This window comes from Myotis davidii, unplaced genomic scaffold (genome assembly GCF_000327345.1).
Source record: "Myotis davidii unplaced genomic scaffold, ASM32734v1 scaffold187, whole genome shotgun sequence".
NCBI classification, from domain to species: Eukaryota; Metazoa; Chordata; class Mammalia; order Chiroptera; family Vespertilionidae; genus Myotis; species Myotis davidii.
Window position 1 is genome coordinate 5,762,320 of NW_006383018.1, and position 25,573 is coordinate 5,787,892.

Sequence of the window (25,573 nt, forward strand, 5' to 3'; positions counted from 1 at the left end):
TCGGCCACTCCCGTCCCACTGCCCCAGGTAAGGCTATCTTTCCGTGGGGGTGCGGGAACCCCAGGCTGCCTTTACGCAGGAGATTGAAGGTCATCTTTATGCGTGAAGTTCAAGGAGAAACCTTGACTAGCGGGATTCTGCTTCTTTTTTTCTTTAGGGCGTAAAGTACAGGGATTCTTTTCTCTTTTTCTTCAAGGTTCAAAGTACAGAGAGGGAGCCCGCAGCCGCAGGTAAAAGTCTGGTGTTCCTTCTCTTGGCAGCTTTGCCAGGAACACACCCACTGGGGTGGGTAGAGGGAGCTGCGTAATTCAAGCCCAGCTCCTCAAATGAACTGCCGGGAGCTCCGGGAACGAGTTCAGAGCCCCAACGTCAGGTTTCTGGAAGGCAAGAAGTGAGTTGAGCTGGAGAATTGCTCTCAATACAGTAGGAGAGCTGACAAATGCATACAACATAATCGAAGCGCAGAGCTTTAACGCACCCTTCTCCAAGATCCCTGGAACAAGGCCTTCGCGTCCTGCTTCCCAATCTGAAGAGGGCAGACACCCAGGTCAATTTGTTGAATGGGCGAATTTGTGGCTATCAGTAACCCTGCCGCCAACACCATTGTTGATGGAATAATGAAAAATTGGGAAAAGTGGGGGGAAAATAGATTAAGTTACAGAAAGTTGAGCAGAGTAGGTGGTGGTGGTGGGGGTGGGATAGCTTTGGGCGGAAGTTAGGCTATCAAAAGCCTCCTTGATCCTTCTTTCTTCTGGGTCTTCTGTTCCTGCCAGGTGAAGAATGCATGTCCCCTCTCCTAAAGATGACCAGGCTGGAGGGAGAGGGGCTGAGGGTGGGGAAGGCTGGGGAGTCTGAGCAAAGCAAAGTAGCATCTTCTGGCATGATCTGTTTTTATTTACAAACAGAAAGAAACAGTAGTTCTAATGCATTCAAACTGAGTAAATGTGTTTAGAGAACAGGATTCACTCAACCTGGAACTGAAAGAAATTGTAGTTCTAGTGAGTTCAGCTGAGTAAATGTGTGTTGAGAGAACAGGATTCACTCAACCTGGAACTGAAAGAAATTGTAGTTCTAGTGAGTTCAACTGAGTAAATGTGTGTTGAGAGAACAGGATTGACCCGGCCTGGAGATAGTAAGAGAAGAAAAGGTGGTCCCTATCTCTGGGGTAGATAGGAAATGGGTTGGAGAGGAAAAATACTGGTACAGAGGTGCTCACTTGGAAAACTTTTGGATAAGAAGTAATCGAGGGCTCAGTGCGGGGCTGGCAGCGGAGATAGGAGAACAGCTTTGAGCTTTCAGTTGGACATAGAATCAGGTCAAGCTTCTGATGCTTAAGGACAAAGACAAAATCAAGGATGACTGCAAGGATATTAATTTTTCAGTACAGACAGTCCCTGACTTATAATAGTTTGATTCACGATTGACTTTACAAAGGTATGAAAGTGATGCACATTCAGTAGAAACTGTACTTGGACTTGAGAATTTTGATCTTTTTCCAGGCTAGTGATATGCAGTAGCATCGTCTCTCATATGCTGGGCAGCGGTAGTGAGCTGCAGCTCCCTGTCTGCCATGCGATCACCAGGATAAACAGCTGCAATTCCACAGATGTGATTTTCAACTGGTGTGCCACAATTTTTAAAACACGCAGTAACTGACTATTTAGTCAGGGGCACTGGCCTCTTCTCCCTTAGAGTGTCAAATAAAATAAATGACAGCAGCCAACACAATAGCTTTCCGATGTGAAAGGATCAAAATTATACCTATTTTTTTGTTGGATCAGCAAAAATATATAATTTTCAGGGTGCCGCAGAATTTTAATAATTATTTATGTGTGCCATGAGATTTTTAAAAAAGGTTGAAAATCACTGTTCTACAGTATACTGTGTTTGGATATTGTGTTCTGCACATGTTTAACGTAGGCTAGGCTAAGCTATGATGTTCAGTAGGTTAGTTGTATTAAATGCTTTTTTAATGGTATCCCCAACTTGCTTTCAAATGACTCAAAAACAAAAGTCTCTATACTTGGAAAAACAAAGCAATGTTGCAAATTGATAGCTGGTGATTGGTAGATTTAGGTAAAGTGAATACAGGTAGTCATTGAACTGGCTTTTCAATTTTTCCCCAGCTCTAAACTTTTCAAAGATGGGGAGAATTGGTTTCTCTAAATTGTTCTCTAATCACTTTTGCTTAGTTCCTTCTAATCACTCTATCTATGTATCTATCTCTCTATCTAATCATCTATTTTCTCATTTGTTGAATCTCCCATTAGAATATAAGCCGTGTCTGGTTCACTATTGTATCCTAATGCCTAACTCAGGGATAGCTACAGAAAATCTATTTAGCATACTAAAAATTTTAAAGTGAACTGAAAGTTATTTTTTTGTAGTTAAAAACTAGAGTAGGCTCTTTTATCTTCTTCTCTGCCTTCTTTTTATAGAATAAAAATCTTGAAAACCAGGAGCAGAAAGCTAAGAGAACTACTGGGCTTCTCCCAACCCTTCTCCTTCTCTCACACATGGAAATCCTTTCATGGAAAGCCAAGTGAGTAATGAAAACTACAAGTAGCCAAAGAAAGGTGGAGGTGGATGGTGTGGTGGTGGGTGCTATTAGTTCTTCACTGCTTTGCCAGGTACACATTCCCCAGCCTAGGTAGGTTGTGACTCCAAGAAATAATTAAACTCAACACATCAAACTCTAGAAAAAAGATCCGCCTTAGATTATTGATTATTAACCAATAGCAATACACAAAATGAGGAAAAAAATGCTGTAATATAGCTTATATTTTATTTTCCTTGTTCCCTGTATTCGATATTCATGTTTACATTTAGCTGTTGTAGAAGAATGGAGGTACTGTGAAAAAACAAGAGGATATTTATTGTCACTGAACCGGATCTCGGATTAAAAGGAATTAGCATGCACACGCACACACACACACACACGCACACACACACGCACACGCGCACACACACACACATGTGCTCTCGACCTATACCTCACCTGGTGGTGGCATAGCCCAATTGCAATTTCAGTCTTTTTGAATGACTTGATCTCTTAATAACCAACCAAATTGTTAAAACTCAATACATGATCACAGTAAGAGCACCATAAATAAATACACAATATACTTATGATAAAATAGAACCCTTCATGGCCCAAAGTTTATTTAAAAATTATTTTTGTATTTCTAAGACAAGTAATACATGTGCTTATTAACTTATATTTACTTTTGTCCAAATAAAATTTCTAATAAGTACAATAAAAACAAGTGTATTTTGTACCTACTGTATTCTGGTACTTTTAACAAAAGTAGCTTTTTAGACAGTCATTGTTATAATCTAAAATTAAAATTTATGCTTCTTGGTTTTGGATCCCTAGTGAATAGTATTTAATCTTGCTTTGTTCATCTATGACTTAACATTTTCCTATGGATAATGGAAACAGCAAAACACTGTAATTATTTTAGCAAAAAATAGTTCCAAGATACGTTAGTAACTGAGTATTTTAAAATGTAAATAAAAACACAGGCCAAATGAACAGAGGCCAGGTTTAAGAAAACTTCTGTAATTTACATTAAAAAGCCATAAAATGACCCATCTAAAAGCAGAAATCCAACTAATATATAAAAAATGAAATAAACTGTATATGAGAGAAAAGAGTAAATAACAAGATACTCGTTAGTTCTGTGGCGGTAGCTTTCTGTAAAGTGGGAGCTGGTACAGCCTCTGGCATCAGAAATAGAGGGCCACCCCTTACTGGGTGTGTGACTGAACATCTGTGAAATGTTAACAGTGATATAATATCAATACCCACTCTCTCAGGGCTGTATTTAGGATTAAATGAGCTAATGAATGGACCATTTTTAGTGCATTGTTTGGCACTTGGTAAGTAACACAAATATTTTGATGATAATGATGCTGAAGATGGGGAAAACCATGAGAAGTGAAGTAAAGTGCTTTTTGGTAAGTTACAATGGAAAGTCTCTCTCATTGGCTTAAGGTGGTTTTATAGGAAGTAGTCAGTGGAAAGACCTGTACTAGGCCCTGGACAGCTGACTTCAATCTCTCCTGATGAAGTTCACAGTTGAGTTCAATGAGGAGTTTGCTTGACCTTCCAGCCCCAACATCGATCTCTTCTTTGTAGGCAAAGTAGGAAGAGAGCTGATGGAACACTCCATACTAATGGAGAATTCGAGTTGCCCTATTTAGTTGATTGTTTTATTTTATTCAAATAAAGAGCTCATTTACATTCAGCTCTCAATGAGAAAGGGGAGAAATTAACATTGCCAAACATTGCCATGCCTACTTGTCCCAAAGAAACTCCACGAGGAAACAGCCACTTTTCCACAGTCCCTGAGGACCTGCCTTGAGAATGAAACACAGACCAAATTATTATAGGATTTTAGTTAGTCTTTAATATTACTCCAACTCTTTAATAGTAAACAATGATGTAAGTACAAAATATCCACACACGTTACCTATCAGTAGTTCCGAACAGTCACAGGGGTCACTCACATTTTAAGGAAATGGGATCTACCCTGATTCAGTGGAATTCATGCTCTGGCAGTTGGAAGAAGGAGGTGAGGCTTATTTTGTGCAAAGTATATTCACTTTACCGAAAGCAGCTTTCTTCTCTCTCCTTTACTTGGCATTAAAAAAAAAACACAAAAAAAAAACCTGTTCATTTTCCTTTGTGTTAAAAGTGCAACAAGGACTGAAGGGGCCTTTCATGCCTGAAATACAATTAACTATACACGTCATACATCCTGGCTCAGTTTTACGAGTTAAATTCCCTCAGAACGAGCCATTCATTGAATACTAATTGTTACGAGAAGTGAGCACACTTGGATACCCAACATCCACGTTAGAGCTCACAATACAGGGCTCTGTGGTACAAAGTGCCTATGAGCAGCTTCCTATCGTATACAGAGGCCACAGAACTTCCCTGGAGAACAGATCCATTGTTGGCATAAACGATGGTCACTGTAGGCTTCTCTGAGAGAATATTCTGGATGCGGAGAACCTATTCAGGAGAGACAAAAGATTACTATAGAACCGCCATACATCCACATCTCTCCATCACCAATGATCCTTGTCTCCCACAATGAAACAATGATTAAGAGGACATGCTGTTGAAAAATAGCAGTTACCAACCTTTTTTAATGCTTAAATTAAAGCACTTTCTTAAAGCTTCAAAGAAAGTACTTTCTTAAACTATCTAGTTATTTCCTGCCAACACAGGATTTAGTGTTATTATAGTAATTGAGCATTAATAGGAATACTTCCACACTAATGTGCCTACTTTCACACAACTTTAGCTTGAACAAAAGCCATGTCATGTGGTGAGCTGATGATAAGCCAGGTATTTAAAAATTGCCAGGATACCACATAGGGAGGCCACATGTCTTTATAAAAATGCCTTTTGACTAGCTGCCACCATAATTTCATACATCAAAAGATTACCTTTCTAAAAGTATTTGAGCAATGTGAAATTCTGCCAATTATTGGCTTAAAGCAATTACAAAACCACTACATTAGTTTACTGTATTATTGGTTTAAAAGGACTACATCAACCATCCCCATGACAGTTTATTGTATTAGTAGTTCAAAAAGACTCTAATTAAGGTTGAAAAACGAAAACTATAAAAACCTGTGAGGAAGGAGGATTGTTCGGGTCATAAATGAAGAGCTTCTGGCCGTTAGGATGACAGCCTACCAAGATGTCCCCCGAGGAAGGATCAACAGATAAATTATCCACCAGTGTATCCAACTTGAGTACCTTCCAAATTAAAAAATGTCAATAGTTAAATAACATGGGAAACTTGAATTAAATAATTCAGGGCTAACCTTTTCTGTCTTGGTGCATGAGGGCGGGGGTGGGGGGCAGGGATTACACACACCTCCCTGCTGCCAGCCTTTTAACACCAATATTGGTTCAAATAAATTTAATCAACTGATTTAGAGCCACTTTTCATCTTCCCTGAAATTAAGAAAGTTAGGCTGATAACCAAACTCTAAAACATGAACTCCTTAAAAGATGCATAATGATCAGTGAGCTCAAAGAACTCATTCAAAGCAAAATAGGAAATTCTTAATCAATCTAAAATATGTGTCAAGTAGGAAGAAAATAATAATGGTGTAGTACTCAATTTCTACCTTCATTTACTATTAAAAGAAATGATAGCATGCATAAATCTTCATTTCAGAATTTATCTATTAGTCTTTTCAATTGGGAAAATTCTTATTGGAATGCATCAGGTGACATATCATTCCCAGCCCACCGCTGCATGTAATGCCGGTCAGTCCTCATGACTGCTGGAATAGGAGACTTGGCCGGTTATACCACGGTGATGTTTAAAAACCCAAAATAGCAACACTGGCATCCATAGTCTGTTCTAAGTGAGGTATTGCAAAAGCATAGTATAACTATGCAATTTCAAAGTATATTAGATTAATGTTGACTTTATATATAAAAAGAAATATTTTACCTTCACTTGAGTTAAATTCATATTATGCTGTTTTTCCAAAACATGAATTTCATGAGCCAATATATCAGCTACATAGATGTACCTTTGCAGAAAGGACACATTGGTTAGAGCTCCATGACAACATAAAGCTTCATTAATACAGTATGCAAGAATGAGTCTTAATAACCTGCCGAGAAGTTAATCAATGGTGGGCCCTCAAGCAATGCTTGATAAAGGTCAATTTTTATTTAAAAAGTAAGCTTTCAAAATCAATTCTGTGTTGCTACAACAATCACGAAATTGTTCAATTATTTTTCAAAAGGTTTGTAAGGAAAAGTAATATAGGATGTCATTATGAATATAAAGTCTGTGATATTTGCCACTGAAAGGACAATGAAATAGATGTTTGGCTTCAGAAAAAAAGGTTTTATATTTCACAATATAATTTGATACTTCTACATATCATTTACATGTTATGGTACAGAACAGTACACATTTTACTACAATGTGTATTAACATATTTAATTACATATTGAAAATTTTAAGCGTAAGAGTTAAGTATCTATTCAGAACAATCTGTCTAAAGGGTGAATTAATGGACTACTTTATGGTAATTTCCTTCATTGAATTGACCGTTCCATGGCAACTGTTCTATTGAGCAATTATCACGTGTAAAGCCATGAACTCAGTATTGTGACAGATAGAAACATGAAAAAGACACAGCCTTTTTCCTGAAAAGTTTATAGTATATTGGAATGATCGGACTGGTTTATACACATTAAACAATAATGCACCATGACTGCTACCATAAGAAATACTTCCGGTCTAGAGACTGAAGAAATATCTAATTCTTGAGAACACAGAAGGGCTCACAAAGGAAAGGGGATCTGCAGTGATATGGAACTAGAGGCTGGAGTTGAGGATATGAGGACAAAACACCATCAAGACAGGCGAAAACATGTGAGCAAAGGCACAGGGGCAAGAATGAGAAAGGCATGTTTGCTAAATAATGAGTTCTTTGTCTAAAGCATGGGCTGTACCAAAACAGTAGAAAAGGGAGGTCTGAGTTAGCCTATTAAAGAAATTCCAACCTTTAGCCTGCCTTGATTTAATAAGCAATTGGGTTCTGCTGAATTTTTAGAATAACAAAGAGGCATGATAACAAATAGTCATTCCATTCAACAGTTACTGGGCATTTGCTTTGCACCTGGCAGTGCTCAGCATGAGCCCAAGATGAAGCAGACAGAACTCCCTCTTTTGGAGGCTCTTAAAGGCTAGTGAAATACAGAGAGAAAAATTGGCAGCCGTGACAGAGAATGGAAGTGGACTGGAAACAAGTTGGAAGGATGTCTAACACTCCAGCCAGAGAGGATGAGAAACTAAGCCAGGCAGATGTCAGTGGAAAGGAAAGAGGGTGACAGTAGCAGACACAAAGGTAGAACCAACACAACTTGCTCACTGATTAGCAAGGAGTGGTGCAAGAGGAGGAGTTGAAGCTGAAGCCCCTTTTAGTATTATTTTTTAGCTTGAATGATTGCAAAGTTTGACTCTCAGAAAGATGAGGGTTGGAAAGAAAAACAGATTTGGCTGGAGAAGTTGCACTGGGTCAGTTATAGACAATTTAAATTAAATGATTACACATTCATTTTCTGTAGTCAACCAGAGAGAAGAAATTGTGTCATGAAAATAAAGACATTTGGTCGTCAAGGACTGCCAAATTTATTTCGTATTATATTTGTAGTAGTTTAAATTGTTCAGAGGGCTAAGGCAGTAAAAGGGAAAGTTAATAAAGAATATATCATCCTTTCTATAAGCTGTGGTTTTATATGTGGAACATAAAAAAAATAGTAAGGTTCTTATGGAGGGCAATTTGACAATATCTATTAAAGATGTTTAAGGAGCTCACTCTTCGAGCAAACAGGTCTATTTTAAGGGTCTATCTGTGCAAATGTGTAAGAGGAGGGTCTCATTAGCACCACATTTAGCCATCGCCCAGCTGGCATTTGAACCTGGGTCTGTATGACTCCCAAATCCGAAGATTTAGCCATTATACCATAAAGCAGGGGTGGGCAAACTTTTTGACTCCAGGGTCACAATGGGTTCTTAAACTGGACCGGAGGGCCAGAACAAAAGCATAGATGGAGTGTTTGTATGAACTAATATAAATTCAAAGTAAACTTCATTACATAAAAGGGTATGGTCTTTTTTTTCAATAGTTATATTCATTTCAAACGGGCCGGATCCGGCCCGCGGGCCATAGTTTGCCCATGGCTGCCATAAAGCTACCCTAGGGAGTTTTTCCTTTTAAAATATTTGGATAAGTTTAAGTGGTAAATGAGAAATATAAAATGGTATTAATACAGAAAAAAATTAACAACCTACATATCCATCAACAGAGAATGGGTTAAATTAGTTTAGTAATATACAGCCAATATAACAATGACATATTCATTTAAAAGGGACCACCTACCTGATACTTTGATATGTATATATAAATATGATCCCATCTTATTAAAAATTACATTTATAAAACTAGATTCTATAATGATATATACCAAAAATTAGATATTGTATGTAAACATATAATATATAAATACTAGAGGCCTGGTGCATGAAATTTGTGCACCCAGCAGGGTGTCCCTCAACCCAGCCTGCACCCTCTTGCAGTCTGGGAGCCCTTGGAGGATGTCCGACTGATATCCTTAGTGCTGCCACGGAGGTGGGAGAGGCTCCTGCCACCACCACTGCACTTGCCAGCTGTGAGCCCAGCTCAGGGCTTTTGGCTGAGTGGCACTCCCCCTGTGGAAGCATGTCAGTGCATGTCATTGCAACTGGTCGTTCTGCTGTTTGGTTGGTTTGCATATTGGCCTTTTATTATATAGAATAGTACATATAATTACATAGTTAACATATTATATATACATATTTAATCATGTATCACATAATATATATAATATTACATATTATATAATAAATATGATTATAATAAATATTATGTTAATAATATAATATAAAATACATACATATAATATTTATATAAAATAACCCAAAATATCAAGTAAGCTATTTCCACACTGAAGAAAAAACAAAGTGAAGAATTTGGCCCATGACAGACTGAGAAGAAATGAAACGACTTTTATAAGGGATCATACTTTTTATCAGGTGAAATGTTGATTCCATTAGCTGAGTCAAATCCTTCTGCTACCAGTTTAACTTCATTTGGACTATAGTAAACAACATTTGTCCAGTGTAAGTTCAAGTATGTTTCCAAATACTTTAAGAAAGGATCAGAGAAATAGTGGTCATTGGTGGCATAGAAATGTGCAGGTCCAACAGCTATGATATCATTCACACTGAAAGAGAAAAATAACATGTGAGAGAACATAAAAAGCCAATTGGTCTCCACTTTAAAAATTAGGAATCCAGAAGGTTTACACAATATATGCCTTAAGTTTTTGATAAGAGGTTTCCCAAGAAAAGCTCAGCTAAAATCACATGGCTATTGTCATATACAATATACTATAAAATCATTTGCCAAAGAACAATTTTGTATGGTACCAGGTAATTGGAAGACATGTCCCTTAGCAATTAAGGCAGGATTATTTTAAAAGATAAAAGGTCTTGGTGCTAACAGTATGTTTTTTAAAAATATATCTTTTTTTGACTTCAGAGAGGAAGGGAGAGGGAGAGACAGATAGAAACATCAATGATGAGAGAGAATCATTGATCGGCTGCCTCCTACATGCCCCACACTTGGGATTGAGCCTGCAACCCAGGCATATGCCCTGACCAGGAATCAAACCCTGAACCTCTTGGTTCCTAGGTCAATGCTCACCAATGAGCCATGCTGCTGGGCAACAGTATGTTTTTTGACAGCAAGAAATGTAGGAACCCAGCAATCCTTTATAGAGCTGGATGAGGAGCCTCCTTGGCTGGTGGGCTGCTTGGGAAGCCAATAACATTTGCCGGGCTTCCATTTACTAAGTTGCTGGATTTTCCCAAGTTTCTCTGCTTAGTTATTAGTCAAACTCAGGTTGACTGTTCCATTTCTACCTGACTCACAAAGCCAACCAGCCGAGAATGAACAGGCACTCCATAAACACTTGCAGAGAGATGGATGATGAAATTGCCATAATCCAATGCTTCAGGTGAGAGATTTATATGCTAAAAACAATTACATTTTTAAAACCAGGTAGGCAAGAGTGTTATTAAATTTAAATTCCAATTACCCGATGCAAAATTGTCTGAAAGGGCTGCTTTCTCCTTTGTTAAATAAAAAACGGAGCTACAGGGTAGGTGGGTCCCCTCATTCTGAAAGAGCTCTATCATGCAGAGGCTGCCAGGGTGGTATTTATGTTCCTATTTATTATGAATCATTCCGGAAGAATGATTGGAAGTTACATGCTTCCCTAGTTAGGAAAGTAGAAATTAAAAATATCCATCAAGTTCAAACTTTAAAGAAGCAGTAGGCTTATGCAAAATGAGCTGTTGAGGAACACAATTCTCTTTCAGTCCCATTGTCAAGCAGTCGTGTGCTCTTGAAGTAGTAGCAACCCACTCCCAACCCAGATCTCTTCAGTTCTGTAGGGTCATTAGCCCACAGCTACCGCTAACCCTGTGAAAGCTCTTTGTGTTAGTCCCATGCAAAACATGCAAACTCCATATGAAGCAGGCTACCGTTCCTCGATCGGGCAGGTATTATTGTTAGTTGGGTGATGTGTCATCTGAGATGGAAGGTGAAAGCAGGAGAAATGGTGACGTTTGTCTAATATTCCCATGATGGCCCTGAAGAGCCTCTCCCCTGTACCAAGCATTTCATCATTTCTCAAGAGAGTCCGCATTGAACGCTGATTACTATGATGAAGGACGATGACTTTCCCTGCTCTACAAAGACACACACACACACACACACACACACACACACACACACGCGTATGTGAGAGGACCACCATGAGGAATATCTGAAAATGTTATAGATAAATTGGAGAATGAACAAAAGGACTAAGTACCTGGGAAGAAGCTCATGCTTGACTGTTTTTAGATGCAAAAGAGAATTATCTTCTTCTTGAAATTTAAAAATTTCCACTGTATTCTTGAATTCTGGGTGGTTTACAACGAAGAGATAAACCGTGTCATCTGAAAAATTGAAAGAACAGAGTTAATTTACAAGACAGCCATAGTACCTTCAGGCAGACACTGACATTTAAATACCGCAGGCAAGGAAAGGTTAAATGTCTAAGCTGTTAGACGACCTAACAGATCATTCTTCTTCCCTGTCTTTCTCATCACTGTTTGTCTGGTGTTATTTCTGATCATTGGTCCCCTGACCTTTAAGAGAGAGTGTTTTCCACTCCACACACAGAATTCATGAATAATCTGTTTATAGTTTAATTCAGAAATAAGGCTATTTTTAATGCCATGATCATAGGTATATAAAAAGGTCATGAAATCTAAGCATTCTTTAAGGTGCTGTTAGAAATTTCAAAATGCAGCATATCTTACAGTTAGTGGCAGAGGCAAATCAACTTATTTGTCTGAAGAATTCAGGAATAATTCATGAGTTAATTGTTCTCTTACTTCAGACATGATCCGAATCTATTTTCCACAGTCATTTACAAACCATTATAAGTTTCTTAATGTAAGTAGCTCATCAGCTCTTACCGCTGTCTATGAAAGTGCTGATACCATGTGGATTAAACGAAGCCAAATTAAACCCACGGCTAATTCTTAATTCCAATGCCCTCGGGTTTTCGTCTTTTAGATCCATCATTAGTATTCCTCCAGGCTTGTCTGGTGCAAAGCTGTGGAGTCCTGGATATTTTAGACCCTTTTCAAAACAGAGGGAAAGGTTAAATACAAAGGCTTAGGTATTTTTATGGACTAAAGTGGGAACTATGAATAAAAGATAAATAGAGACTTTGGTTAAAGGTGGTGGCATAAAGTTACAAACACAAAGAAAGCAGAGGGGAGATAATAGAAAAAATAATAATCTGGGAGCTGAAAAGCTGAAAGATGAACATAACTGGTTTTTCTGAGTTGAGGCAAAAGACCAGAGGTTTAGTCTCTTCAGAGGGCAACCAGAAGGTTTGTGGGCTGGGAGACCCCCGGTGGGGATACGTGAAAGTTTACATATTGACTGGACCCTGGAGCGCACAGCCTGCACTTTGCTTCTATGAAGCGAGAAGACTTGGTGAATGGAGTCAGTCAAGACTCCCCTCTTTGGCTCACATCCTGTTGACTCTACCTTGAAAATATGTCCCTTCCTGAGAATGTGAACATCTTTCACCACTTCCTCCATGACCGCCCCAGTCTAAACCACCACCACAATTACGCAGTAGCCTCCTAACTGGCCTTTCTGCTTCTGTCTTTAACTCTCTGCAGAAATCTAGTCTCACATCAACATCCAAATTTTATCAGATGATGTCACACGTTGGATAAAAAACTCCCATCTTACTCGGATTAAAAGCGAAAATTCCTAGGATAGCCGAAAGGCCCTATATGATCTGCCCTGGTCACCCCCTTCACCTTACTCCACCCTAAACACTGCATCTCTGCGCCCTCACCTCCTACTACCCTGTCCTCACTCATGTTGCCTTGGCCATTGATGCTCTTCAAACAAACCAAGCACATTCTCACCTCAGGGCCTTTACACACCCTGTCCCTTTTGCCTTAGCAATCCGCGCCCCCGCCCCTGCCAAACCCCACCAAGATTTAGGACTCCTTACCTCAATTTCTTTATATCATATCTGCACCAAATGTCACTTATTGCTATTTGACATATACACACACATATACAAATATAAATGGCAGCCTGACTCCACCCTCACCTCAGCTACCACTCTCCAATGCCTCACCTTACTTTATATTTTGCTCAAATACTGCCACTATCTGACATATATTTGTTCTCTCCCCACTGGAACATGAGTCAGAACTTTGTCTCATTTATTCACTGCTAGAACCCAGGAACTGGATCAGTGTATGGCACACAGTCTGTCCTTTTCCCACTGATTCAGAATGTCACCTTTATCATGTACTACATTCCTGTTTACATATTGGTTGGTTTGGGGAATCATGCTTATTCACAAGAATTACTATATTATTATTACTTATTAATTACTATAGCTTCATTTATAAGATATGAGATATAGATAGATATGGCAAATATATATATATCCCCATATTGCACACTCATTGCTTGATCTTTACACAATAGTCTTAAATATTTCTGCTCATTTATGTTTCTGTATAAATTCTGGAGATTAAGCTGGTATGCTGAATAAAATATTATTATTATTATTATTATTATTACATTTTCTATTTGGTTTTTCTTAGTGCATGAGAAAGACATTTAGTTTTATATGTTCATTTTGAATCCAACCATTAGTGTATTTAAAAACCAGGTAACACACTATCTGAAAATAATAGCAGTTTTGTCTGTTTATCTACCTCATATTTCTTTTTCTCTTTCTTGGGTTTCTAGTAGATTGCTAGTGGTTATAGTGTTTTTTTTTGGGGGGGGGGCGGCATTTTCTTCCTTCTCTAAACATTAATGGGAAGGCAGCTATTATTTAACCACTAAGAATTACGTTTGCTGTAGGTTTCTGGAAAGTTATCTTCTATTTCTAGTTTTCCTGGATCTTTTAATCAAGTTGAATTCTATTTAATGCTTTTCCAGCACTCACTGAAATAATCAAGGTATTTCCTCTTTTAAATTTTTTCCGTCATATTCTACGCAAATTTTAGAGTACTAAAAGAAATCTCGTTTTATGCACAAAATTGGACATAAAGGAAATTCTCTCCAAATAAAAAGAAATCTATCAAAATGACATAACTTCACGGCTGGCAGGGCCAGCAAGTAGAATAAACGGGAACTTCTTTCTCTATTGCTACCTGGCAACACCACTTCAGTGGTTAATAATCTCTATTCTTTATCAACATCCCATAAAGAATAGCAGGGTTTCCACGCACAGGGGATGGTGATGACTATTCATGGTTATTTTAATTCTCCCTAACATTTAAATCTGTTTTTCCTCTTTTTTAAAAAAAATTTCTTTATTTTTACTGACAGTAAAAGACACACAAACATAACATCTTCACCATATTAAGTGTACAGTTCAGTAGTGTTAAGCATATCCACACTGCCATTTAAATCATCTTTACAGTCGCTTCTATGTCATCCAACTCCTCATTAAGTGTGATGTTAGATTTGAGGTGGCCCTCAAATCCATCACCAATGAACAGAATATGCTGGATGAACAACATTGCTTGGAAGAGGAACAAACAGCTGATGTGATGTAGGAGTTATTCATTCAGAAAAGAGCGTATTCTGGGAAATACTAGAAACAATGCTGAGTAAATTAAAGAAACAAAGTGGGCTCATTTCTAAATTTGAAAAAAAGAATAGAAAAGAAAGTTATATAACCAAGGAAGGATACACACACAAAACAAAACAAAACAAAAAAACACCAGAGGCAATTCTGTTGACAGTTATAAGATCATTGTGGCTATTAAAGCCCCTCGGCTAAAATTGCTCTAGATTTATGTACTGGGAGACTCCACTCTTCCAAATTCAGATTTATTCCTATGGAGAGAAAAATTTTTTTTTAAATATCTTTTATTGATTTTTTACAGAGAGAAAGGGAGAAAGATAGAGAGTTAGAAACATCGATGAGAGAGAAACACCGATCAGCTGCCTCCTGCACATCTTGCACTGGGGACCTTTCAGTCCGCAGGGCAACACTTTATCCACTGAGCCAAACCGGTTTTGGAAGAGAGAAAATCTTGAAATGGGTGTGTTCTGGGTTACACAAATCTCTGACAAGACCTCCTTTTCAAAAAATTAAAAAAGCAACTGCCTTCTACTTTACTCAGGATTTTTGCATCTCTCCTTATGTATAATTTTAACTATTAGTCCTACTGTTTTTTTCTTAAGCTGATAGGCATATGTGCAAATAGACCCAGAGTCCTACAAGAAATACCATTTTACTAATTCTGTGTAGGTTATTAAATAACTGTTTTTACAACTGTATTTTAAAAATGTAATATAAACATTGGTGTTTCTGCCAAAGCCCACGGCATTTCCTTTTCCCCCTCAGCTCTAACAACCAGCCGCTCATTGTCTTTCCTATAAAAGCCATCAGGAGCCTAGCGAGTGGTCTCGCCTCATTCTCATCTGAGCTGAGTTCTCTCACCTTCCTCCTAAGTCTGACAACTGTTTTATTAGTGTTGTGACTCTCTTCTAAAGCATCTTCAACTTTTCCACATCCCTCAGAACCTCAGAGCCTGAAAATAAGGGATGCTGAGAGGGAACAGAACAATTACAGGCTGCCTTCTAAGGTGGATCCTGCTTCCTCAAGCAAAACGGCACCCATGAAGATGCCCAGCACCCCCACTTCGGCCCCGGCCAGGGAAGAAAGGCGCTCAGAACGTCCCCATCAGCCCACGTAGACAGTTTTCCAATTGCAATGTACACTGATGCAGGCCAGCATCTCATAGGCCAATCAACTTTGAGGTCTCTCTAACGTATGACTGCAGAGGTTCTTCATTTTCCGCTTATAAGAATGAAGGAACAGTAAAGAGGTTGGATAAACTCAGTGAATGACTTTCTATTTATGATAAGCTATTCAGCGGGAAAGAAAACGGAAAACATTGGCCTTGTCTGGGAAAGTTGTATACTGTCTGAAAATAAATAAATAACAGCAAGAATATTAGCTCAAAATTGAATATCGAATGGGAAAAAAAGACAGATGCTGTATTTGAAACAATATAATGTGGTATAAAATATTCACAATAACGCCCCAAATATTCTTTTTCATAACAAACTTTTAAGACACAGATTGCAATGGAATAGTTAGTGCAATGGGATCATTAGTGCAATGCGCCGGGGACATTAAGAACAATAAATCAGTTACTAAAGACTTTTTCATCTCTGCATTCAGATAAGTGTGAGGAAGTTTTCCAAGATCCTGTTTGATTTGTCGTTTTTGGTTGTTTTTTTTTTTTTTCAAAACGTATTTTTAAAAGTGAGGAATTTAAAACGTAAGACACTGCTCTGCTGGCCTCATCAAACCCCCTTGCATCTCCTCCTTTTAGATTGGGGAAAAAGAAGGTACTCACCACACTTAGGAAAGCCAGACCATTGGGAAGGATGTCAATATCTTCAGCGCCAGCTTCTGCAGGTTCAAGAAACACATAAATGTCATGTTCAAATTCTGTTATTTGTTAAACGGAGCATAACTAGGACTTTGTTTACTCTATCAGTGTCTGTATCTTTAGGAATGGTTCTGATTTTTTTTCCAAGGAAGTACTCTCTTCAATAAACGTCAGTCTAAATCCCTTCTTGCAGCGAACTTCTGGCTTTAAATGTTAGATAGTTTATGTTTACTCCAATCAAAGTCAAGTAATCACCACATTTCCAAAGATAATACAGAAAAAGTTGACATCTGCACACTCTGATGATAAAATCCAGATGTCTGTACAGAAGTAATTGACATCAGGGGAATATTACTTTCAAAATGAAGGGCTCCTGGCCATTTAACCATGCAAATAGCCTTGTCCCTTTCTCTGCTCATTCAATCTGAAGCAATCACAGACATTTCTCTCATTAACAGAGATGAAACACCTGGGATTACATAGTCCCTCTTTAAAAACAATGCCTGCTTGTTCTCATGAGCAAAGAAAGCTTTCTGTTTAGTCTTTAAATTTAGGCTTTAAATTACAGGCGGGGGGGGCAGGGAGGGAGAACTAGCAAAAGAAAATTAATGAAAAATACCAGGCACCTAAGCCAGTTGAAGCTTCTAACACTTGTTTCTGAGGCAGACTACAATTACTATTGATTGTTTATCGATTGTCTGCAGTACACTCCACACAGCACAGCAAATAATTAGACATAAGGCCTTCCCGGCAGTCTCACTGTGTAAATTCCGCCGACAGATAATAGACGCAAAGACAAGAAAAGAGGAATAAAAATGGCTTAGATTAAGCCAAATCATGACACATTTTTTGAGTCCACAAAATCCAATCTTCCCTTTCAATAACTTTCCATAGGATTCCACCAAGATTGTTGTCTAAAAAAACAAAACCAAAAACCAAACAGCATCTACCTGGCCATTTTTGTTTTGATTCATGAGTTTGCATTTGGCTGGTTGTTTCCAGTGTTGCTGGCTCTAACATAGTAGAGAAAAGTAAAAAAGAAAAATGCTAAGAACTTCACTTTGTAAAGATGATCCATCTGCCTGTTCCTTAGAAAGGAGATTTAGTGAAAGAACTTTTAACCTGGGGTCTGTGGATCCCTAAGGAGTGAAAATGGGTTGCAAAGAGTCTATGAATCTTTTGAAATTCTATGCAATGTAAAATGTTTTCTGTATGTGCAGATGTTCCTATGAAAAGGGTGTTGGGCCTTTAGCAGATTCAAAAAGGCATCTGGGATACCTCAAAAAGTTTAAGAACCACTAGGCTCTAGTCCCATGATGTTCTCAACTAGTAGTGAGCAGGGACCAGGGGAACTCTACAGCACACATACATGATGTCCCAAAAAATGTATACACACTTTAACAGCTGATAGCTCAGTTTTGGAAATGAAGTGTATTTTAATAAATACTTTATAATAATTATTCAAAATGTGTGTATACATTTTTTGGGACACCCTACACACACACACACACACACACACACACACACACACACACGATTCTAGTCCAAGTTTTGCTTTCTGGATCCGTTTAGTAGGAGCTCAATTAAAAGTCATCCTTACACACAGACAAAAAAATATATAGAAAAAATCAACAATGTTTCTTTGGATATTAGGATTATGAGTGATTTTCATTTTCTTCTTTATACTTTTCTTTAATTAAAATTTTCTACAAATACTAGTATTATTTAAATAATCAAGAATGAAGAATGTTTTTAAAATGTATTTTTATTTCAACTGTATTGTAATTTTTTTATGTTTAATCCATGACCTAATTCCAAGGGGAGGGCAGGGGATGTCTTACCTATAGCTTTCTTTAGAATATTTTCCAGATCTACTGCCTCATCTTCATTTCTACAGCCATTACTATAATAGGTGTTTATTATCTCTTCTCACCTCTGTCACCTCTTAAGTGCAATTACTGAAAGGTAGTCAATGATGGAGAAATTTTTTCTCCAACAATAATAATAGTAAAGTAATGGTAGTAGCTATCCACATATATTGTTTACCAAGTATCAGGCTCCTTTTAAGTATTTTATATACATCTTTTCATATAACTTTCATAACCCTAAAAAGCAATATCATTATCTCTTATTTTAGAGTACAAACTATGGAGACTTTGAAAGGTTAAGCAAATTATTCAAGATCACAGACTGGAAAGCTGGGACTTAAATCCTTTTGTTCTGACTTAAAAGCACATTGGGGGAAAAATACAACCTCAGATTTAATGAATTTTCTGTCAGAACCATCCCCTGGTTCCTCTCTGCAGACACTTCACTTTGTAAATTCAACTGTAGTCAATTCCATATGTTGGCTTTTGCCCAAAAATGCTTGCTTCCATGCCTCTCACCAAGATCTTTACCAGCTCATATCCTATACTTTTCTTTAAAACTTTTCAAAACTTTTTCTCTAGACAGTCTTCTGGCTTAGCACATCTGATTTTGATCCCTCTTGTTCCGTTAGCAATTACCTCTCGGTATCAGAGATGGCCACCTGCTCCCCAGTATCCATATTCCCCCTTTTCGGCTACAGGCACAAGGCAACAGAGCTTTATCTATTTCCTGCTTTTTCCTGCTGGTCATTTGTCTATGTTTAGGTTAATGGGATCTGATAGTACAAGATGTATGCAACTACTAGGTAAAATCAAGTAAAACTAATATCCGTGTAAATTTTCATTCTTCCCCTTCCTGATGGGAAATGGCAACTAACCAGAGTTCTAGTCTTGGACTGAGATGGAAGCAATACGTAAACAAGAGTTGTGTTGCTTCACCAGCCTTTGTCCCAGGATGGCCATGTCATGTAATCACTATGAGCACAGTCATGTAATCACTAAGCCATTTGCCTATCTTTGGACTATCATGTAAGAGAGAATAAGTTTCTCTCTTCTATAAGTTCCTTATTGTAACTGTATAACAGCAAATCAGCCCTTGCCATACCCAATTGAGTGTCCAGTATGTAAGATAGCCTATTTTTTCTACTTTTAGTTTACCACTCAGGCATGTGTATTAATCAATTGGAGAGTGTGATACTAGAAAGAGAATTTGCAAAAGTTACTCCATCTCTCTGAGCCTTGGGTCTTTATGTTATAAAAAGAAAAAAAATGTCTATATCTCATAGTAATGGGTTTTTGCTGTTTTCCTACTCATACGCATACTATAAAGTACTTAATGACAAAGGCTACAAATTTTAATGCTGTTTTTAAATCTCCCAAGCAGCAGTTGTAAAGATCTTGATTGCCAAGTTAAATCACTTGAGAGAGACAATACATTCAGAATTTTGTTTTAGTCCGTGACTCTGAATGCCAGCATTTTCAAAAAGCATTTAGAAAATTTTGTAAACTTTCAAGCCTCAAACAGAGTTAACTAGATCTTATTGTTATAATTTTTATTATTTAGATACTGATAGTATGCCAAATCTTGGGTGGTAAAATTTTAGTTTCTTTCTATAAGATACACTGAGAAGGAATACAAAAAATGGAACAGTGAACTCATTCTCTGTTCCACAGGAGGTACATAACTTATATTTTATGTGGTAGGTGATTATTATTTATTAAAACAGAGTATGTATGTAAAAAGCACCCAAAAGTTGCAAAGAGTTCATTTCCAGCCATGGTAAATGTAGCATTGGTACGTGTGCTCTGGGGAGCTAGGGGGAGGGAATAAAGGGTAAGGGGGTGGTGGTCTTATCTCTTGGAGGAACCACTTGTCCTCAAGTATAGGTTACTACTGTTTCCAAAGTAGGAACTAAAAATGAGAACCTCTCTATCCCTGCTGCATACCCTGAGAAGTGCTTTTGTCTACATGGGAAAGTATGCACAGTGCACTGCTATTCCTTGTAATCAAAGACCACCGAACAAGCAACTGTTGTTAAAAACATATAACGTGTGGTTACAAGCTATTATTAACCATTATGCATCGCTAACATAGCATTCGACAAATGTTCACATAGTGTGTGCTAACCACAGAGCATAAGCCAAAAGAAAGAAAGAAAAAAAGGCTCAATTCTAATTAGATCTAAAAATGTATCCCAAATGTGCTTCTAATCACTCATCGTCTTCGCTCTGTTGCCTTTTGAAGCGCCTCAGAGGCATTCAACGCTTTGCGCGAGGAACCGTAGGTGACATATTTCCCCGTTCTTTCCAATTCCAGACAGCAGCTCACACACATCACAACATAAAGGTCAGCAACACAGACAGATGCTCGTTCAGAATACAAATGTTGTCGGGCTTGTTTTTCTCTGAGGAGCCGTCCATCCCCGTGAGTTGTAACAGCAACCATTTGGCAGTTTGTCCTGAACTGTGTCCGGCTGTGCCCTCCTGTCTATTCTGGGACTTGAATTCACAGAAGTGGGGCTTCACAAGGCCAAGGGCCGCTTAATAATTGGACGATTATTAACTCAGCAGCGAAAGTAACCTTAAAGATCACCGACTCAACCTCCCAACCTTGTACAACATTCCTTCCAGATGCCATCTGGCTTTTGCTTAGTGACCAATTCTGAGGGGGCTCTTCATGATGGCAGCCAGAAGGCAGGATGCCTTGCTGAGTTTCTTGGGATTCCAGGCAACTTAGTTCTAGAACTGTCTGTATTATTCGGCACAGATCTGGCCCATCTGGTCCTTGATACTGAGTGTGTATCCTCCTGTGAAGTGTTTGGGCAACTGCAACAAAGAGAAGCCCCACGAGGAAGGAGGCTAGGGGAAGAGAGATGGGACCAGGAAGAGTAGAAAAGCAGCAACGGAAAAAAGGAGACAGGGCACATAGGAAACAGATGTGCAGAGGAGAGGCGAGGAACAGAACAAAAGAAACTTTGAAGTGGAAGAGGCTCTCTGCAAACGCAGCGGGTTCACGAGCGCGAAGCCTTCTTGGGTGTGATTAGGAAAGGTCACGACACTTTTATTTCTGCCAGAAGAACACTTTGAACGCTGTGTGGAGAGAATGTGGTCATAAGTATGCTGTGCTGAGTTTATACGTGTTGCCGATTCGAGGGCAATAGAGCATTGGCTACCAAAACTTTAAACATACACTAACTGAACAATAATCCACTATTGAGGCTTTATCCTACAGACAAATGCAAGAGCTGTACCTACAATGATATTCACTAATTTGTTCGTCATTGCAAAAAATTGTAACCACGCAGATGTGCATTAAGAGGGAAATGGTTAAATGAGTCATGGTACATGTAAATATCAAAAGGAATGAAGAATGGGCTAGACCCGTGGTCGGCAAACTGTGGCTCTCGAGCCACATGCGGCTCTTTGGCCCCTTGAGTGTGGCTCTTCCTAAGCCTTAGGAGTACCCTAATTAAGTTAATAACAATGTACCTACCTATATAGTTTAAGTTTAAAAAATTTGGCTCTCAAAAGAAATTTCAATCGTTGTACTGTTGATATTTGGCTCTGTTGACTAATGAGTTTGCCGACCACTGGAGACCCACATGAGCTGATGTGGGAAGCTGCTCATACTATGTTTGGAATAAAGCAAGTTGCAGAATATAATCTTATACTAAGATGCCTTTTATGAAAAAAGGTAGATATATATGTGCTTCCCTGATGTTGATTTTTTTTTTTTACAAAGTAAAACAAAGACCCTCCACTAGCAAAAAGACTGCAGCTCACTTTATTGCAATAGTCACTTTATTGTGATGGTCTGGCTCCAAACCAGCAATATCTCTGACGTTTGCATGTATTTGTTTGCATTTGCCTTGGAAATATCAGGAAGGATAAGAAAAAACCTTTACCCTCTGGGGTTATTTCTATGGGGAATAGAGATGTTTGTTGAGAGATTGTTATTTTCTATTTTATAACAACTTCTTTTCCTTCTGTCTTACCTCTACTAGCTGACTACTAGGCTAATGGAACACATATCTTCGTGGCCACATACAACAAAGAATACATACTTTACAAAAATAGTTCAGAAATGTCACTAAGCAAGCAAGAAAGCAAACAATAAATATAGGATTATATAAATAATAAATTACAATGAGAGTAAAAGAGAAAAATAAATACAAGGGGATGAGATCAAAAGAGGTTGGCTAAAGAGGTTTTGTTGCTCCAATGTGATTGTTCCTCTGAGAAACAGTAATTGGCGTGCCAAAATACTGTTAATGAGTTTTTGAATGTTGGTGGCCAAACAATGGAAGGTATATTGAAAGCATTTTCTCATACTCACCAATGCCTTTAATCAGGTGGCAGTTTGGAAGGTCTACGGATTCTACTTCACTGGAGGCTTTAAGTCGATTCCTGTTTTTTAAAAAAATTCAGCTGTTTATGTACGTATTCCCTGCTTTGTTGCAGAAAGGGTTTAAGAGGCTTACAGCCATACAGAAAACACAGCACAAATCTAAAGCAGAGAAAAGAGAAGGTAGAAAGACAAGGGGAGGAATGAAGGAAAACACAGGGAGGAAAACATAGAATGAAGTTAAAATAACAATGCATATCACAAAGTTCTGTAGGTGAATGTGGGTTGTAAAAGAAAGTCAATACTCAACAAAAAAACTTCTAATGCGAGTTTCTATGCAAATGTGCACCTGGCCGCTGGTCACATGTCTCACAGCTCTGGTGCTGTGGGAAGAGCTCCAGGTATATAACCGGAAGCCCTGTCTTCTCTTGAGGACCCAGGGGAGCCCAGAAATGCTCAGACCCTCTGCAAGTGACAAAAGGGAGGCCAAGAGCGAAGAGCATTATTCAAAGCGTGGCACACAGAGGACACCCCACAAGCAGTTATTATGGAAGAAGTGGAGAAGGTCTCATCCCGGGACAATAGCTATTAGAGTGAGAAGGTTGGAGAATACCACTTCCTCTGGCAAAACTACTTGCTGTTGTTGTTTCAGGAAAACTAAAGTGCAGAAATAATGAGAATAATGTTGAGCTCTAAGAAAGTATCCTCCCTCGCCCTTCCCACCCTAGAGTAGGCCACAGAGCAGTTTGGGCAAACACGTTTGGGATCTATTGTTTTGAAAGCCACGTCCTGCAGGCTTTCCCCTCTCTTCTCTCACTGTCTCACCTTCCTGTTCTCTACAGTCATAAATAATGCCAATGGTGCAGAATAGTTTACATTTTTCAAAGTAGTTCACCCATCCACACTTTTAAGAGCCCAAAGGACAATTTGCCACTTGTCTCTCTCCTATTTATCTCCTTGACAGCATCTAACTTCTAGACATTGAATATAGGGGAGACTACTGGTTTCTCAACAGCAACAACAACAAAAAAACAACAAAAACCTAGGCCTCGATAACCCAGAATTACCAACAGCTGGTGGCAACTACTATATATTTTGGCATATGTAAAGTTTCAAATTAAAGTGTTAATCACTATGTATTTGGAATCATAGAACTCGAATAGTGTTAAATTTCTTGAAACAATATAGCAATAAAAAATAAATGAATAAAATAAGTATATAAATATATAGATATAATAAAAATGAAAAATAAAATAACTAAAACATCAAAATAAAAATTATAATAACACGTTTGTGAGTTGCAGGAGTAATTTAAAGGGGATGACAACTATATGTAGCCTTATGTAGTAGCAGTGGTAGTCATACTAGTCATGAGGATGCTGTTGCTGATAATTATGGATGGTAAAAGGAAATCAATAACAAAATAGCTAAGAGGTAATTGATTCTGCTACAATTCTGTGTGATTTCCCTGAATAAATTCATTTAATTCTTAACACAGCCCTAAGGTACCATTATTCCTTTTCCAGAGATGAGAAAAATTGACTCAGAGGTGAAGCAACGCTCCCGAGATTTGGCACCCAGCTAGGAGGCACCACATAGAGACAGTACTCTCATCCACTCTTGCATTTTTCTCAGAAAGGAGTGAAATGCTGTGTTTCTATCATAGCAGTAAGACTGCATGACCATCAATGAGTCAGTCCATCTCTATAGGCCTCAGTCTTCTTTAGGTATGAAATAAAGATGAGATTAGATGACCTCCCAGGTTCTGCTGACATCGTATGATACAGGTGTAGCTATGTCAGTAGGTCACAGCTGCAGTGTTCATCAAGTTTCTGTATCGCTTGTTTAAGTGCCGATTTTATACAACTTACTATTACGCCCATTTGACTGTACAAAAACAGGGATAATGATGATTACATCTACCTTTTTCGGAGATAAACTATACGGATTAAATAAAATCCAGATGTGTCTGAACAGTTTAATATGGGGTATTTTTCAGAGTCAACTTAGTTTGCATAAATGACTGATGATTACACTTTGCTAATAGGGCAATCTTCATCAACTAGTTTAGTTATGCAATATTATCTCTCGATATGCAGACTGCCTGCTATTAAAAGTGAAGAGTTACACAAGGGCCATGCATAACTTCTAGTTAATCAAATCATGTTTTCTTGTCTTTATGATAAAAGAGTGAATTTCACTTCCAGCCTTTGGGATCCATCAAGTTTCAAATTCTTTCAGCAGAGAACTGCTAGGCTTTTTGTTAGCAGAACTACCAGTTCCCTGTTCGTTGTTGGCCCTCTGTATTCCAGGGTGGCAGACCCTACTAGCTGACAAACCTAAAGTCATTCTAACCCGCTTTCTTCCTCAAACCTTTTCACTGCAGAGGCGGGCAAGCCAAATATTTGCTTTTCCAGCCCCCTTTGTATTTCAGGATAATCATATAAGCCAAGCGTTTGGCAAAGATAGTTTTTGTTCCTGATGGAAAAGGCAGATGCCAGAAGAGAACTGACAGGCACCACTCTTTCTCCCTTCTTCATGATTTGACCACATACACAGTGCTTGGGACTGTAGCGACCATTCAGCATCCTTCACGTGACAAGTGTGAGGTCATAAAGCCATTAGTAAAGGATCTAAGAACAAAAATATAAGAACCTTGCTCCTTTATGTGATCAGTGACTCAGTGGACACGCTCTGAAATGATTCACCTACCTTGCCCGGCAGGTGTGGTTCAGTGGTTGAGC

At 38.3% G+C, this 25,573-nt stretch overlaps 2 protein-coding genes across 2 annotated transcripts in view; one reads left to right on the forward strand and one right to left on the reverse strand.

Moving 5' to 3' along the window:
* Window positions 1–2: 2 nt before the first annotated feature.
* The window catches only part of ASB4 (ankyrin repeat and SOCS box containing 4), a gene marked incomplete at its 5' end in the record, with an annotated part of 123,950 nt that continues 98,379 nt past the window's right edge, over window positions 3–25,573 (forward strand). Inside the window, 3 exons of the mRNA XM_006779268.2 lie at window positions 3–27; window positions 158–230; window positions 2,439–2,542. Of these exons, the coding sequence (XP_006779331.1) occupies window positions 3–27; window positions 158–230; window positions 2,439–2,542 (202 nt within the window). The remainder of the gene's footprint in view (window positions 28–157; window positions 231–2,438; window positions 2,543–25,573) is intronic.
* PON2 (paraoxonase 2) lies at window positions 4,390–25,573 on the reverse strand (the record flags this gene model as incomplete). The annotated part of the gene is made up of 10 exons (XM_015558281.1): window positions 4,390–5,020; window positions 5,648–5,776; window positions 6,486–6,567; window positions 9,617–9,817; window positions 11,474–11,600; window positions 12,126–12,291; window positions 16,581–16,636; window positions 17,567–17,629; window positions 22,821–22,891; window positions 25,542–25,573. Coding segments are annotated over 10 exons (1,086 nt in total), but the record flags the coding sequence as incomplete, so codon positions are not given.